The sequence below is a fragment of the Homarus americanus genome, unplaced genomic scaffold, assembly GCF_018991925.1.
Source record: "Homarus americanus isolate GMGI-L3 unplaced genomic scaffold, GMGI_Hamer_2.0 scaffold31037, whole genome shotgun sequence".
Classification (NCBI taxonomy): Eukaryota; Metazoa; Arthropoda; class Malacostraca; order Decapoda; family Nephropidae; genus Homarus; species Homarus americanus.
In genome coordinates, this window is record NW_024722227.1 from 4,027,203 (window position 1) to 4,044,740 (window position 17,538).

General features: G+C 37.8%; 1 protein-coding gene across 1 annotated transcript in view; it reads right to left on the minus strand.

Moving 5' to 3' along the window:
* The window catches only part of LOC121862312 (laminin subunit gamma-1-like), a 114,647-nt gene that overhangs the window by 38,199 nt on the left and 58,910 nt on the right, over window positions 1-17,538 (minus strand). Inside the window, 6 exon segments of the mRNA XM_042360468.1 lie at window positions 2,102-2,234; window positions 2,426-2,595; window positions 3,539-3,685; window positions 6,805-7,030; window positions 7,515-7,624; window positions 13,013-13,198. Coding sequence (XP_042216402.1) covers window positions 2,102-2,234; window positions 2,426-2,595; window positions 3,539-3,685; window positions 6,805-7,030; window positions 7,515-7,624; window positions 13,013-13,198 — 972 coding nt within the window.

Here is a 17,538-nt window from a genome sequence, read left to right on the forward strand (position 1 = left end):
CTCACAAATAATCAGAAACAAATGTATATTAAAAATGTTGAGTCTACCCTCAAGTCTACTCCATGCTTTATTAATAACAAAGCACAGAGTGGACTTGAGGGTAGACTCAACATTTTTAATATACATTATTTCTGTATATACTGTAAAAGATATAATTGTCCTAAGGGTAAACACATAAAGGGAATATACATTTCTTTGTACATAAGTAAAAATGTACACCCCCTCCCCGGTAAGTAAATGTTATTCGTGGATTTGGCGATTCACGGCCATTTTGAGAACCTAACCCCACTAATTTCAAGGGCATAGTGTACGGAGTGCATAGGGTCATAATGTCGGCATGATTTTGGGGAATTTGATTTCAGCAGTTAGCCAACTATAGATTTAATATTAGGAAACCATTCATTACCCTACTACTGTGAAGATTTTGAGTTTCCAGATTATGTGTCTACTACATGTATGATATTTCAGAGTGGAAAAAAAGTCACCTTAGGTTGATCCAAGAGACCCTGCAGTGGCATCTGCCAGTCTAGTGTTAGCATTCCTTCTTTTCACCTGGTTTGCACATGCCCTTGTTATATGTTTGCTTATAATGAATTATATTTTCAGGTTTTTTGTACTGCTACATTTCTAAGATAGCCTCAAGAAGCAGAAATGGTAGAAGGAATCCCCCAACATAAACCTGATTTGACTAATCATATTATTGGAGACCTCATTACTGTATACCAACTCAAGCCTCACTTACTCACGGTTTCTCAATTTTATGAAAATTCAGTTTTGTTTAACTGATCTTTTCCCCCAGTCATTCAGCTAGAATGAGAGGAGGCCAAAGACGACACTGATGTTAAAAACTTATAATTGGTTCTTCAATTAAAGCAGGATTACAACAAACATAACATTGCCTTTCATATTCAATATTTTTATGAATGGGGTAGTAAAAGAGGTTTGTGCAAAAGTGATGAAAAAGCCATTTTTCTAAAACCAGTTTTGTGACGTCTAGCATCAAACTTTATACCTAGGTAGCAATGCGTGTGATGGAGGGTGCGGGAAGGGGTTTTGAGAATTGCAATTAAATGCCAGGTAGCGACGTGTCCTCCTAATATTATGTATTAAGTAATAATCAGATGTTTTAATTGCCTGTATGTTGGCCTGGCGAGTTATTGCTAGGCATTAACATACCGAGGTATAAAGCTAGACGCTAGACGTCGCATTCTGGATTGAACAAAAAGGGGAGTCAGCAGCTGTGTGTGGATTACAAGATGATGGATGATTCAGAAGAAAAGTTCTTCATGTTACTGAAAGACTCTGGAAGAGTAAAGTAAAAAAAAATTAATTAAAACAAAAAGCAAATGTGAACTAAGGTACGGTGATAAGTTGATAAAAAATGTTTTGGGAAGAATTTGAGAAGACATTAATGTTAGCCTGAATAGAGACTGACTGAAGGAAGTGGATGTGTCAGGGTATGGAAAGTGAGTCATACAGAAAAGTGTATCAAGCCATGAATAGGATGAATAGGAAAATAGTTGAGCCAACATTATTGTATAATGTGAAACAGGGTCTTCTAAATGCAAGAGGAAGAAGAAAATTAAAAGTTATAGATGAAGAGAGTTTTTTGTGTGGAAGTGACAGTACTAACAAACAGAATTGACTAGAATTTACTAAGGTACTGTAGTATGAACATGGAGAATGTAGAACAATAGATTGGTAAAAAGTGTTTTATTCAGAAGATGTTATGAGACAGGGAAGACCAAGAAAGTGGAAAGATGGGGTAATGGAAGTACAGTTCTGTATAGGAAATAAATGGATATCCAGGAAGCAACAGAATGTGTGCATGATAAAAAGGAATGGTGTCAAATGGCTCATGGGAATGGATATGCAGTGGATGAAGATGATGGCTATTTGAAGCAACAGGAATAAACCAAATAGAAATCTCAGGGCCATGCTATGGTAGAAAAAGACTAAAAGAAACATCTGTTACAGCAGTTGGAGGGAATGACATATCAAATGAAAGGAGAGTCTGAGTTCATCTTAATTCTGGTCATCCTGTAGGAACTGGTTTGCATGGATATAAAAGTAGTCAGTCTTACAAGGAACTTCTACTCACCATCATAGGTATATGTTCCACGGATCTTAATTGCGGTTAGATTTGACAAAAGAGAAATAAAGTCCCGTGACGTCAGACGAGGAGACCAACCGAACTTAGAATTCTCATGAAGATGGAAAATATATTCTTGTTTCTGTTGGTAGGTAAAGAAAAAAAATCAGTGCAAAATCACTACCGTTAAGAGGTTACCTTATTATAAAAGGTCATACAGATTACTGATACAAAGGTTTATCAGTACAACACCAAATTTTACAGTATTTCAAGTGTAGTACATGTATTTATATTACATTTATAACCTGACTCTATTGAAATTTGAGCAATTACCTGGGTGCTTGGAAGGCTATTGCCTTGTGCAAAGATAGGTGCTGAGATGGTGAGGCCAGCACCTTCCAGGACAATATCTTCTGTGCTGGACTGAGGACCAAGTTCTCCCACACGTAAGAAGAATGAAATTTTATGGTTGTAGCTTGCCCTCTGATCACCAAGGAAACGATCTGAAATACACAACTTATTTTTATCCAAACAAAAAAGCAGTGATAAAACAAAGTATTGAGCTTACAAATTCCATTTTATCATTGATGGAAAGAGTCAAATGAACTGCAAGAAACTCCTTCCAGAAGCACACCCCTTGGCAGAGCCTGCCTTGTCCAGGAGGCTGAGACAGTGATAAATCTGCATAAACAGCTAATTTTCTGGAGAATCAGTGGTTATCAAATACTATAAAAAGCATGAGCCAAAAGTCAGATGTTCATTAACTTTGGTCTCTGAATTCCAATCCTCACACTTTTCCAGCTGATGAGGCAAGCACAGCCATACCCAGTTACACAATCTCTCATTTCCAGCCGACTCCATTGAAAATCCCAAGGGAGGAGGGCAGGAACGAAGTCATTTTATCCAGGCTCATTCATGAACAGGGATTTCAGGATCGATCTAAAAAATATAACCTAAACTTGCCTAGAATGATTTGTGAATACCAAAGCCAGGTAAGGTGAAAGGGAGGTGGTATAAATTACCCCAAATGATATGTGGTTGTGCATCATCCATGGGAGTAAGCATCACACTTACCAGGTATGAAGAAATAAAAGAACACCCTTAGCATATACATTTCCAGTGTTGCCCATGTCTTCTAGTCAGGGAGCAAGATTTTAAAGACATCATAGAGAAAATATTGCAAAACCTAAATATTATAGAACAACAATGCCAGTGGGCAAAATAATACCAACCTCGAAACTCATGAAACTTATTACAAACCAAAACTTCACCAAACGAAGAGATACCTAGAAAACCTACACACATCTTATGGGCAAGAGCATGAAAGCATCTTCCTACTCACCTTTTGACTAATCAAAGGAGAAGGACTCTGAAGAGATGGTGGGAATAATTGAAGACAAAGAAAAACTATATCCTACTAGGTTACTTTATAAGCTTTAAACTTACCAGGGCAAAAGTAGACCTTGTCTCTTCCAGGAGCAGATACTGCAAGGCTCTGAGTGATGGCATTGTAGTTGAGAGACACTGGTCTTCCTGTGGACTCCTCCATGCGCCACCGCTCCTCACCTCGCACAAAGCCACTCTCAATTGCACCTGGATACATAAGAAAGTTTTGTAATCATGGAAGTTTAAACACCTATTAAGTTAGAGATCAAGCAATATCTCTTTTCCCAGTTATAACTTACAAAACAACAAACTATTTAACAATACACTTATTAGTATTACTCACCCCACATTAGGAGGGTGCTAGAAAAGCTGCCTTTAACAGTAACAAAAAGAAAGGTTACATATTGTATTGGTAGCAGGTATTGTAGATGCATGAAAAGTATGACCAAAATACACAAATTGATACCCTAGCAGGCCCACACAATCTCCTGATCACTTGAACTGCATGCATAGATTTTGAACAACTTCAAATAAATTGTGCAATTGACTGAAAACTTTGAGATTTTTGTATACTTCTATCATGTGAAATATGTATGAATTAGTAGGTACTTTGAATTAGTGGAGGCTGAATTAGTGAGGTCCTAGTGTGTTTCCATGTTTAGGGCAACACTAACCCTCTATCAGTATCCATGGATTTCAACCCCTAAAAATTTTATACAGTAAACGCTTGCTATTCATGGTTTCGACTATTCACAGTAAGCAAATGGTGGCTAGTTTACAAGCCTCTCCCACACCGCACCGAGTCACCCCCACGCACCAGCAGTGTCTCCTCTCCCTTGTTTGTGCTGAACCATTGCCTGTGACGCAGCATCTCGTGTTGTACTCAAAACTTTAGTGTTTCTGTGTGAAATGGCCCCTGGAAGACTGCCTCGTGTCAGTTCTAGTGATGCTAGTCGAGTGAAACGTAAAAGGCAGAAGTCAGTGATGACCCTGACAAAGAAAGTTGAATTATTAGACAAGTTAAAAGCGGGGATGAGTGCTGCCACAGCTGGTCGGTTGTTTGGTGTGAATCAATCCACAGTGCAGTATCTAAAGAAGAATGAACACGCAATTCATGATTCTATTAAAGTGAATGCTCTCAAGTGCTAAAGTGGCACAGATTGTTCATGACAAGAGAATTGTGAAAACACAAAACACATTGAACATTCTGAGTGAGGACCATCACCACAAAAACGTGCTGATCGACAGCAATGGGATTCGTGAGAAGGATAAGAGTTTTATGCCATTTTAACGAGTCAACAGGTGGTGAAGGGGCTAGTGCAGCTACTGAAGAAACTTTTAAGCCAGTAAAGGGTAGTTCGAGAATTTTAAGAGAAGATTCTCTCTACGTAGTGTGAAGCTGACTGGGAGGCGCATCAGCTGACCACACAGCGTAGATGCATTTCCCTAAAAATTAAAGAAAATAATAGAGGAGAAAAGCTATAGACCAGAGCAAGTGTTTATACCCGATGAATCAGGTCTATATTGGAAAAAGATGCCTGGTATAACTTACATTAACAAATAGGAGACGCGTGCCCCTGGGTTCAAGGCAACCAAAGACAGAGTGACGCTCATCTTCTGTGGCAATGCAGCTGGCCACATGATCCAACCTGGCTTGCTTTACCACTGAACAAACCCTAGGGCTTTAAAGTCTTTTGGCAGCCCAACAAAAAGGCATGGGTAACTGTGCAAGCATTCCTGGATTAATTCCATAAATGCTTTGTCCCAAAAATGAAAAAGTACCTTGCTTCCAGGAGATGGGATTCAAGGTGCTATTATTGATAGACAATGCACCAGGCCACCCAGAAGGTTTACATTTTAGCTATCCAGGTGTAGAGGTGGTGTACCCTCCCTAACACCACTGTTCTTATCCAACCTCTCGATCAGGTGTATACGCACCTTCAAGGCACATAACACCTGACCCCCTTTTGGTCATATCCGTAGTGCCATGAACAGACCCTGACCTTGATGTTAGCAAGTGCTGGAAGTACAACATTGCAGGCTGCATTTCCAACATCAGTGAATCATTCAGTGAACTAAAACTAGAGACAGTGAATGCTTGTTGGCACATGTTACGGTCTGAGTGCGTGAATAACTTCCAGGGATTTCCGTCCATAGTAAAGGATGTGAATGACATTGTGAGTGTTGCGCGTCAATTGGGTGGCAAGGGGTTTGTGGACATGGCTGCTGAAGATGTGGAAGAGCTGATTGATGGGTACGGAGAGGAACTGAGAGAAGAGGATTTGGAAGAGTTGGTAAAAAGAACTGAGGATGATGAAGAGGAAGAAACAATGGAATTGCAACAAAAAGGTTGGAGCTTGAACAATTTTGGTGAATTATTTTGACAAGTAAAGGTGGCAACTGATTTCACTGTTGACTTTGACCCTTCCATGTAATAGAGCCTTAACATTGTCTTTGAAATCAGCCAGGTATTGGTTCCCTACCAGGAAATGTTTAGAGACCTCAATGACAAGAAGAAACAACTAGCAATCACGATGTTTTTCAAGAAAGAACCAGCTGTTCACCCAGCTGATTTGTCCCCTCACCTATTCGGTCAGCTGCTGCCGCCGCTCCACCACCCACCTACCCGCCACGAGCCACCCCACCACACACCTCCCTGCCACTCACCTCTCCACCACCCACCTCCCCACCACCTGCCTACCCGCCCCGCGCCTCTTCACCACCCGCCTCTCCACCACCCGCCTCTCCACCACCCGCCCCTCCACCAACCACCACTGCATCACCTCTTCCAACAGTGATCCTGATGATCTCCCTATGCCTCAGTAACCAGATTTCATCCTACTGTACAGTACACTTCATCAAGCTCCAAACTTCCATATATGAAGGTAAGTAGTATTGGTGAATTAAGTTTCTCATACACAGTATAGGTATACAGTAGTGCATTCAGGTAGTATAAATTCCTATTTGTGGATTTTGCCAATTTGTGCTATTCCTTGGAACCTAACCCTTGTGAACAGCAAGGGTTTACTGTACTGTACGTGGAGGAACCCTAATATTTTACTAAAAAATCATTCCCCCAAAATTGGCTTATGCACAGGCATATAAAAATGCTCAGTGTAATTGGTCTTGATTTCAGTCTCAGAAGGCAAGTAATGGTCTCAGCCAAGGATTTAGTGGCCTCGACAACATCACTGAATAACCTCACAAGAAGTAGGAAACCCTAAACAGTAACCATCAGTTCATAACCATCAATTCAAGTGTATCATGTCTGATTGATCAATACTGCACAATGACAACTCATAATTATTTAAGAGGCATTAACTTACCTTGAGAGTAACCATCAGCTGAGGAACAGATGGAAGAATGACCATAACAGAAACATGGGGTACATCCATACTCATTTTCCTCATTAAGGTTGAAGTAACCAGGTTTACACTGGTCACACTGCTGTCCTTCTACATGTTCCTTACATGCACATACGCCTGTCACCGAGTCACAACTTGCCTCATTTTTCCGACTACCTGCTGCGCTGCACCCACAAGGCTTGCACCCCTGAAGCATGATATTTTGTATTAGAACCTATAAATCTGTACAGTATTATCTTAACAAATATTCATACCAAAACTAACTGTTCTTCCACCCATAAATTTCTAAACATACATATAGCTTTTGAAACGATTCATTCACCTCAAAAAATAATAATAATAAGTTTAAAAAATAAAATAATAATAATGGACTTGGCACTGGTACTCCATTATAACAATGTCATTTTACATTTAACATTCAACCTTCAGTCTAATTTTCCATAATGCAATGTTCTTCAGGCATGCAAATACATTATCGTACCATATTATAGAATTAAAGAATGATAGAATTATAAAATAACATGTATAAATTTTTTGGGATTCATTTATACGAAAAACTCCCAATACCAAACTGGACACTCGCCAATTATTTTGATATAGAGGTAATACTGTAATAAGTTTCGTATGATCCTGAAAAAAGTTTATTATGAGCTAATTCAAACATAACTCACCTGAGGACCAAAATCAAAGTAGTTTTCAGCACATCTGTCACACTTGTCTCCAGTCACTCCTGATTTGCACTGACACAATCCATTTCTTGCACACTGAAGACTCAGTGAACCTGAGGGGGTATAAACAATATTAGTTGTGCTTTAAAGCAAATTACCTGTAGATAAGAAATGAAGGACTGATCTTGAAATCCCACATTATAATGGAACCTGGATCTTGACGATTCAAGTACAAGTTGTTCAACTTTTATCCACAATTCCTATAACAGTAAACATCCAAAAATCTAAAGTTTTTTTCAATGGACCAACTACTGTATCGGAGTACAAAGGGATTTAATTTTGGGTATCTAGGATGAAAGTAGAAAGATACTCTAATAAACTTTACATAACAATTATTATTGTTAAAAGCTGTATAGGTGTGTGTATGTTCAGGTTCCATTTTATGTAAAATCAAGGTTGTGAGGAAACCAGGAATGTAAGAAAAACTACAGTACTGTATACATTTTTACCACTATGCTTAAGTTGAACAAAGACAAGATTGGCCAGAGCTGAACCTGCACAAACTCTATTCAGGCAAACACTAACTCATACAATATGCAGGGACACCCAGTATATTAAACATACAAATATACAGTAATATCTCCGTTAGCCGGAATCCCTCAAACCCGGAACTCTCCAATATCCGGAATTGAAATTTTCTCGGAAAATTGTTCCCAAGGCGATTTCCAGAAAACTCGGCTTTGAGAAGAATTTTCCGAGGAGCACATTTTCCAGAAAATTCCGGGGATGGGGGTGTTTTTTCCGGGTTTGAGAGATGAAAATCAGGCGCTTTTTCTGGAAATTCTGAGAAAAATTTTCTGTTACCCAGAAAATTCCGAGGAAGAGGGGATTTTTAAGGCTATGAGAGAGTCGTCTTGTTACCCGGAAATATCTCATTCCCGGAAGTGCTCTGACCAAATATTCCGGATAATGGAGATATCACTGTATAAAGACTGCAAATAACACATAACAACTGCATTAACTTGCATTAGAATAGATTAAGCAGGTTGGGTTTGCAGAAATTTACCATAAATTGACATTTCATAATCAAAGTTAAAGGGCCTAAGCAGGTGTCTAAAGATGCATGTCATAATCTCCAAGACAAGCTGTGATGCAACTTATTTCATTTCACAGGTATCTACTTGCATCACTTACACCGCTGTAGTTTCTGATGTTTTGCTGCTGCATTACATGTTAAGTTACAGGTCTTATACAGTATTATTATTTTAATTGTTGTTGGATTAGTGACTGTAATCACTAACCAACTGTAGAAATATTTTTAACCCTTTCACTGTGCAAATTGACTGTAGTCGATTTTAAAATTCTTATGCTACACACGAAAATCATGTGTCAATTTTTTTTTTTTTATTCCATGCTTAAATCGACTATGTTCCAAGAATTTGAATGCACTGCCAGCCCTGGGTCGTGCTGCCATCTTTCAGCAAAAGGCTCAACCACAACACAAACATATAGACTCACAGACGCTGCCTGACACCTGAGGCCAGCTATTGCTGACTGTCTTATGAGATTTTTTATCACCTATCATTCGAATATAAAAGTAAATTTGTATTCTATTATATGGGGATTAGCAGTGTATGTGTATATTGTACAGGTTGTACCTCTCTAGTCTGGCATTCTGTGGTCCGGAACGATTTTAGTTTGTCCAATAGGTAGATAGGCAGCTTTTTATTTATTTTTTATTTTTTTTTTTACTTATCTGAATTATTATTATTATAACAGGAGTATTAAATTTTTGCCCCTCAGGCCCTAATGTGGGTCAGTGACCTATTCCCGGGTGGGCTAATCCCCTTAAAAAAAAAAAGCCGCGGGAAATTAAGGTTTGTTTACATCCGGCAGTTCGGCTGCTCTCTCTCTCTCTCTCTCTGCTTGTCTATACAGAGTACAACATTTAACCCTTCAATATATATGAGCAATAAATAAGTGTTGCTTTCATATTCTTATGTAGAGTAATGACGATATATTTTCACATGTGCGCACTTACATACGAGCAGTCTCACTTTTTTTTTACCATTAATGGTTAGCTACTTATATTGTTCCATTTATTAACATTAAATAACATTACAGGTACTTCAAGCAACCATATTCATTTTTTTACATTAATTTTACTACAGCTAAACTCAGGGTCTTATTTTCTTCAGTTTTATATGTAGAACCAATCAGTCACTGGTTTCGTAAGCTTTAACATAAACAATGCCGGCAGCCGTCTCGTCTCCTCTAATATTCCACGTATTATTAATAAATTGTATTGTTAATTTTGTACACACGTACATTAATTCAATAAAAACAAATTCAGAAACATTAATTAAAATATATATGAACAGTAAATAAGTGTTGCTTTCATATTCTTATGTAAAGTAATGATGATATGTTTTCACGTGTGCGCATGCGCACTTACATATGCGATCTCTCTTTTTTCTTTACCATTATCGTTATCTACTTCTATTGTTCCATTTATTAACATTAAATAACATTACTTAAAACAACCATATTAATTTTACTACAGCTACAACCAAGGTCTTATTTTCTTCAGTTTTATATGTAGAACCAGTTAGTCACTGGTTTTGTAATCAACGAATACAATGCTGTGTCATTTCCTCGTGTGTTTTAATATTCTACGTATTATTAATGAATTGTATTGCTCATTGTGCACACATATACATTAATTCAATAAAAAAGACATTCAGTAATAAACAATAATGAATCTTTTGTACATAAGAGAAATGACGCTGTTTACGCGATTATGCACGTCGTCTGCACGTTGGCGGGCCGTTCAAACCCGTCGAAATTCAAGTTTCCGCCGTCAAAATTTTTATTTATTTATTTTTTTGTGTGTTCCAATAAAATACGTTAAGAATTAAAAACTCACGAAATTTGAGAAGCTACTATACGACATTTAACCCTTCAATATGTCTTCAAAGAGACCATGACGCAGAGAAAGTGGTGCTAGTGCTTCCAGGCATAAGCACAAGTCACTATCTATCCAGGAAAAGGGTGAATTTCCATGGTCCGGCAATTTCCATGGTCCGGCACCAGTCAGGATCCGAGGTTGCCGGACTAGAGAGGTACAACCTGTATTAGCGAAGGAATCCTGTTAACTACTGCAGTATTGGGCTTCTCATTTCCTGTAGTGGCAAGACTATGGGAGAACAAATACCTGTACAGGTATTTTGTAGTAACTAAGGCATATCTTTACCAACTAATTACCATTATTTTTCTTTTTTATTTACTACTGGTATGTGTTTGTACCGATTGTATCTCCATTTACAGAACCATGAATGTAAGATGGAAGATGACTGTTTGGAAAAGTTGTGCCACTTCCTTGGAAAGAAGTTTAGAATTTTTTTTAATGGTTTACAAAATAAGTTAATATATGCAAGTTTGATAAGTTTATTGAAAAATAAATGTGTTTGTATTGTCTATTTTGTTTCGTTTCACCCAAAATAATTCCAGTTGAGATACCTGTACCAATATTGGACCTCAAAACCTGGTTAAATTTTTCATACAAAATGAATTTACAGTGATGAATAACTTTTGGAAGCAATTTTGACAACATCTGATTTCCTCAGACCACTTTACCAGCAGAATACCCGAGTTACTAAATATTATTTTTTCAATATTTTTTTCATAAAAAACATGAATTTCCACTAGCTACTCACATTTCAAAGGAATTTTTTTTGCCATATATGGAAACTTCATGTTATTCTCTTAATATAAAAGTAAAAAAATGCTCAATTTTAGGACAATGACACTTGCTGGGAGTACTGTACAGTACTGTATTTCCAACAAGTGTCGTTATGACATTGGACGTTGCGATGAAGAATTAAGACTTTAATTGTTGAAATGAATTACAGTAATAACCTTATAACATCAACAACATCACTACTTCATTTTTAATCATTATTTCTATCTTTGTTACATATGTTTCTATACCAGAAGTTGACATGATGTGAGGCAACTAAAAGAGCCAGTGTCTGATGATACCTTCATAAACTAGCTTCATCTGCTCAATTGGTAATTTGTCAATATTTTAATTGATTATTTATCCTAATTGTTGAGATCATACATATACTGTACAGTACTTCAAGAGATAAATACATTTTGAATGACAGTTTTTCTTAAAAAATTTTAAGAATGCAAGTATAGTACAGTACTGTACATCATCAAGAGGAATACACTTCTACTGTACTATCATTGACAAATTAAATTAAATGTTACTTGAGTGGAATACCTGTACAGTACTGCATTTTCCATCCCAGAGTAGCTACAATATGATGGTAAACAAGTCTACCAAGTCTCACTGTAATATCTTAAGTGTGACAAATGAGCAAACAGAGGAACAAATAAACTGAAAGGCTAATTCAAGTACAGTGCTGTACTGTAGTGTAAACCCTTCCCCAAATAATCTGTTCTGTTTAGAGCTTCAAAGAGTGTTATGTTCATAAGAGTACAAATATGGATATCCATCATAATACAGTGTTCTCCGGTTAATGAACGGTTCAGACAAAAAATTTGGTTAACGAATTAGCTCCCATAAGGATTTTCAGTTCGATTAACAAACAAAACTTCGATTAACGAATCCTTACAACAAACGCTTTGTTGTGTGCATCAGCTGATCGGCTAGTCCTCCAAACAGTAATTGGTTCTATGTTTACATTCGTTTCAGCGAAGTAAATATCAAGAAAGTTGGTCTCTTGAATATTTCTGCATTTTTTATGTTAAAATTATTGGTCATTCTGAAATTTAGTTAACATATTGATAATATAAATAGAACAGGGAACAGTTTTTGTGCACCCATCAGTTGATTGAATCACTCAACAATGCTTCTCAGTTTAACTTTGTTTACAGTGGATACATCGATTTTGTTGGTCTCTTGAATATTTTTGCATTTTTACATTAAAATTATTGGTTATTATGAAATTTACTTAACATATTGATAACATACAGTGCAGAAATTAATATGAAACATGAAGAAGACATTAGAACCAATGCACTTTAAAGAATATGGCATGTCATCATTGACTGCCTCTATAATCAGCTGTTTGATATGCAAACAAAGCTGCCGGTAATACAACATACACACCTTAAAGTAAGTTAAAATACAGTACTTATTCTATTGTTTTATATTTATTATTGTACAGTATACTGTGCAGTATAGTACTGTATTTAGTTTACATTTAATGTTTTGTTAATTCTTTTACTGGTATACAGTACTTTGTATATACTTTTTCTTTGAGTTGAAACCAATTACCCAATATCCCATTGAAATAATAGATTTGGTTCACGAAATTTTCTGTCATCAAACGAATCTGTGGAACGAATTAGGTTTGTTAACTGAGGGACCACTGTATTGCCTTCTTATGACCCTCTATAATATCTTGAGCACCAAAACAGTACAGTATAAATAATTTATCATCATTAACAACATACTGTTAATAACTTACCAATATCATTACAATTACAAGCAATGCAAGCACCATCCTCACGGTCATAATAATTATCCCTGCATCGCTCACAGTTGGGTCCAGCACGGCTGGCAGCACAGTCGAGGCAATGTCCACCATGCCCAGTCTTGTCATAAAGCTCTTGGTCAAAGTAACAACGGTTGGAGTATCCATTGCAGTTACATGCTGTAAAAATAATGTCAACCATTAAATACTGATACATAATCCATGAAAATAATTCTAACTAGTTAATGAAGTACGGCACAGGTAATAAAAATAATTAAAGATTTCCATGGATTTCCACATAGTACAGAAATTGTTTGTTAACTTTCCAGCCAGCTATTGCTGCACTGCTCTTCAGATGTTTGAAACTGTCTCAGTACCAACCTGAGCATGAAACCGGTATGAATGAATCGAAAAGTTTTGAAGTAACAGACTCAAGTTCATACTTCTGAAGCAGGCAGTGCAGCAATAGCTGGCTGGAAGAGTTAACAAACTTGGGTGAGACTGTACAATAGGAACCACCCTTAATGTGATAAGTGGGTCCCAGCACATTGAATATCAAGTTTTAGTACATATGGAGGTAGTAAAGCTGGTATTGCACTTGACCATCTTAACTTCCCTAACTCATTCACAGATGGGCAGACTGGCAGTGTCCCAAGTGCAGCCAGCAATCCTTCGGGTTAAGTACACAAAGGAAGTAGGTTATCTGCTTGTTTGTTTCCAACTCCTACCAGCACTGGCAGTCAGCGCTGGTAGGCGGACACAAAACACAGGTTTATCTGCGAGTTGTGGTCCAGTTGTCATACAGTAAAGATGACTACTGTCATCTGAAGATTTTCTTTTGCCCAATAGTGTTTTTTCAAAAATCAGAAGAAAAAGAACTGGAATACATGAAATCGACACAGTAGAGAAAATTACGGTGACTATCACCATCTTTTTAGTGAGCTAAAAAGGGACCCAAGGAGGTTTTTTCAATACACCTGTACAGGTACATGAGAATGACTTGGGAAGCTTTCGACTACATTTTGAAGAAGGTTAAACATCGTTTGACGAAAACATGGGGTAACTGGCACACCTCACACTGCCTCAGCAACAAGTCGTCCCGTGTGGGCAGGCGAGAAATTAATGTTTTGTTCTTTCCTGTAAACTTGTCAGCACAGGCAACCAGAGCCAACAGGCTTCAACATGCTTCTACTGTGTGCTGCCACGCTTGTTAGCACGTTCGCATTCAGCGCCAGTAATCCGCAAGCAGTTAACATGCTTTCTTTGTGTTCTTACCCTTAGACAGGAAATGAGCACTATCTATTCAGCTGCATAACCCCACCTTTAACTTAATACCTGTACTGTATAATACAACTTTTTACTTATTGAGAAATATGTGCAGTACAGTAAAGAACACAAAGTTTAAACCTTCCTAATATTGTACATGGGTCTGACTCTTATTACGAAATAATGCCTAATATCTGTGTTCCAGCTTTTCCCTTCACTACTTAACGAGTCACGTAAGGAATTGATGTCGAGTGAGCAGGCCATTGCATAAAATGATAGAACATGAACAGTTTTCCCAAAAAATTAAATTATAAAACTATACTGACACACTTAGTATATTAAATGTGAGACAACCACTACACCTGTTGTCACTTATGGCCTGCTATGTCTATAATCACTTATGGTTCAATATACCTAAAATGACTTATGGTCAGCTATACCTATAATCACTTATGGTCAGCTATACCTATAATCACTTATGGTCAGCTATACCTATAATCACTTATGGTCAGCTATACCTATAATCACTTATGGTCAGCTATACCTATAATCACTTATGGTCAGCTATACCTATAATCACTTATGGTCATAATCTATAATCACCTATGGTCAGCTATACCTATAATCACTTATGGTCAGCTATACCTATAATCACTTATGGTCAGCTATACCTATTATCACTTATGGTCAGCTATACCTATAATCACTTATGTTCAGCTATACCCATAATCACCTATGGTCAGCTATACCTATAATCACTTATGGTCAGCTATACCTATAATCACTTATGGTCAGCTATACCTACAGTATAATTACTTATGGCCAACTATACCTTACAATTGCTTATGGTCAGCTATACTTATAATCACCTATGGTCAGCTTTACCTATAATCACCTATGGTCAGTTATACCTATAATCACCTATGGTCAGTTATACCTATAATCACCTATGGTCAGCTATACCTATAATCACCTATGGTCAGTTATACCTATAATCACCTATGGTCAGTTATACCTATAATCACCTATGGTCAGCTATACCTATAATCACTTATGGCCAGCTATACCTTACAATTGCTTATGGTCAGCTATACCTATAATCACCTATGGTCAGCTATACCTATAATCACCTATGGTCAGCTATACCTATAATCACTTATGGCCAGCTATACCTTACAATTGCTTATGGTCAGCTATACCTATAATCACCTATGGTCATTATACCTATGATCACCTATGGTCAGTTATACCTATAATCACCTATGGTCAGTTATACCTATAATCACCTATGGTCAGTTATACCTATAATCACCAATGGTCAGCTATACCTATAATCACCTATGGTCAGCTATACCTATAATCACCTATGGTCAGTTATACCTACAATCACCTGTGGTCAGCTATACAAATAATCACCTATGGTCAGCTATACCTATAATCACCTATGGTCAGCTATATATATATATATATATATATATATATATATATATATATATATATATATATATATATAAGTGATAAGGCTAAGGTTATCAGTTGGCATGACAGCTGGACCTAGATATAGCCTGGCACCTTGACAACCAGCCGCCCTCCCCACCCTCACTCTACACCGCCCACCGAAGTCACCAATTCATCACCTCCCTCGCTAAAACGCGTCATTTCCTCACCCAGACTCACGCGCCCCTTAATATCCCAGTGCAGGTCCACGTCCGCAGCCCTTGTAGCTACTTACTCAACGTCTGTCTACATCACTTAGCAACAAGTAACCAAACCTACATTCTCCCAGCCTCCACCCACACCACTCATTTCCCAGCCAGCCCTTACCCCAACCTTCACTCGCAACCACTACTTCCCCTCTACAATAACCCTACTGCATCTTGATTTCTCTTATTTATTAATAATATACACCCGCTTCTACACTGAAATTATTTTAATACTATTAAATTTATGGCAGAAATGTATCGGTTTAATCATAACTATTTTATTGGTATTTCGTATATTATTAAGTTATACTAAAATATTCTGCACTAATTAGTATATTTATCCACATTCTTAAGCTGAAATAAAACAGTTGCATGATTTTGGGACCAACACACATTTAGGTAAGACCTGGCATTGTTAAGCTTGTTCTCAGGTGAAGGCCACGTGAGGACGCGCTACCTGTTTAAATAGCTTGTTTAATTTTGTTCTTAACATAAAGATGTGAATATTGTACATGAAAGCGGCTACGTCTACCTCATTTTCTTTGCGGATACTAGCAAGAGGAAGAGATGAATACAGTAGTAAAGAAACCTCAATGGGCAAATTATTATTCTAATGATGACAAAGGCTAAAATAAATTATTATCATCAGGTAAATAGAACTCACAAGATGACTGAAAAAATGAAGTCTGTCCTTTCCAATTTTCACGTTGTTGTGGGCGTGATGATGTACTTCTTGGGCTGTGTTGGGCAGCAGCAGCCCGACCACAATCAGCACCAACACCATCATAGTCGACGTCCACTGGACCAGCATCACTGCCGTTCACACCAAGAGCTCCTCCCCAATTCACTCACGTTTCAGAGAGCAATTATTTAACGGTACTGAACAGTTCCAAATATTCTAGACCATTAAAAAAACCGGCTGAGCATTACTTCAAACAAAAATTCAAATAGAACAAAAAATACAAAGAAACGACTCGCTTATCACTGTCTACATATATTTCAGAGTGGTGTTGAAGATTAACAACACTGATGAGTTTTATACTACAGTACAGTAAACGAAAAAAAAATCTGCAAATGTTAGACACTTGCTGCTTACGGACAGTCGTATACCCACTCCATTAGGCTCGTCACCAGCCACAACTTCAGTAATTTCTCGCCCCATTTTCAGAACTATTACACGTAAAATTATGAATATTCATGACACCTCTCGAAAAATTAACTTATAGGAAGTAAACAGACGAACATGTATAGATTACCAGGGGGATGTAGAAGACCTGATGATATTACCCACAACCACCCACCACTCCCCCACACACAACCACTCCTCCCACACACAACCACCCACCCTCCCCACACAACCACCCACCACTCCCCCCACACAACCACCCACCACTCCCCACACACAACCACCACTCACCTGACACACACAACCACCCACCACACACAACCACCCTCCCACACACAACCACCCGACACACACAACCACCCACCACTCAACCGACACACAACCACCCACCACCCCCCCACACAACCACCCACCACTCCCCCCAC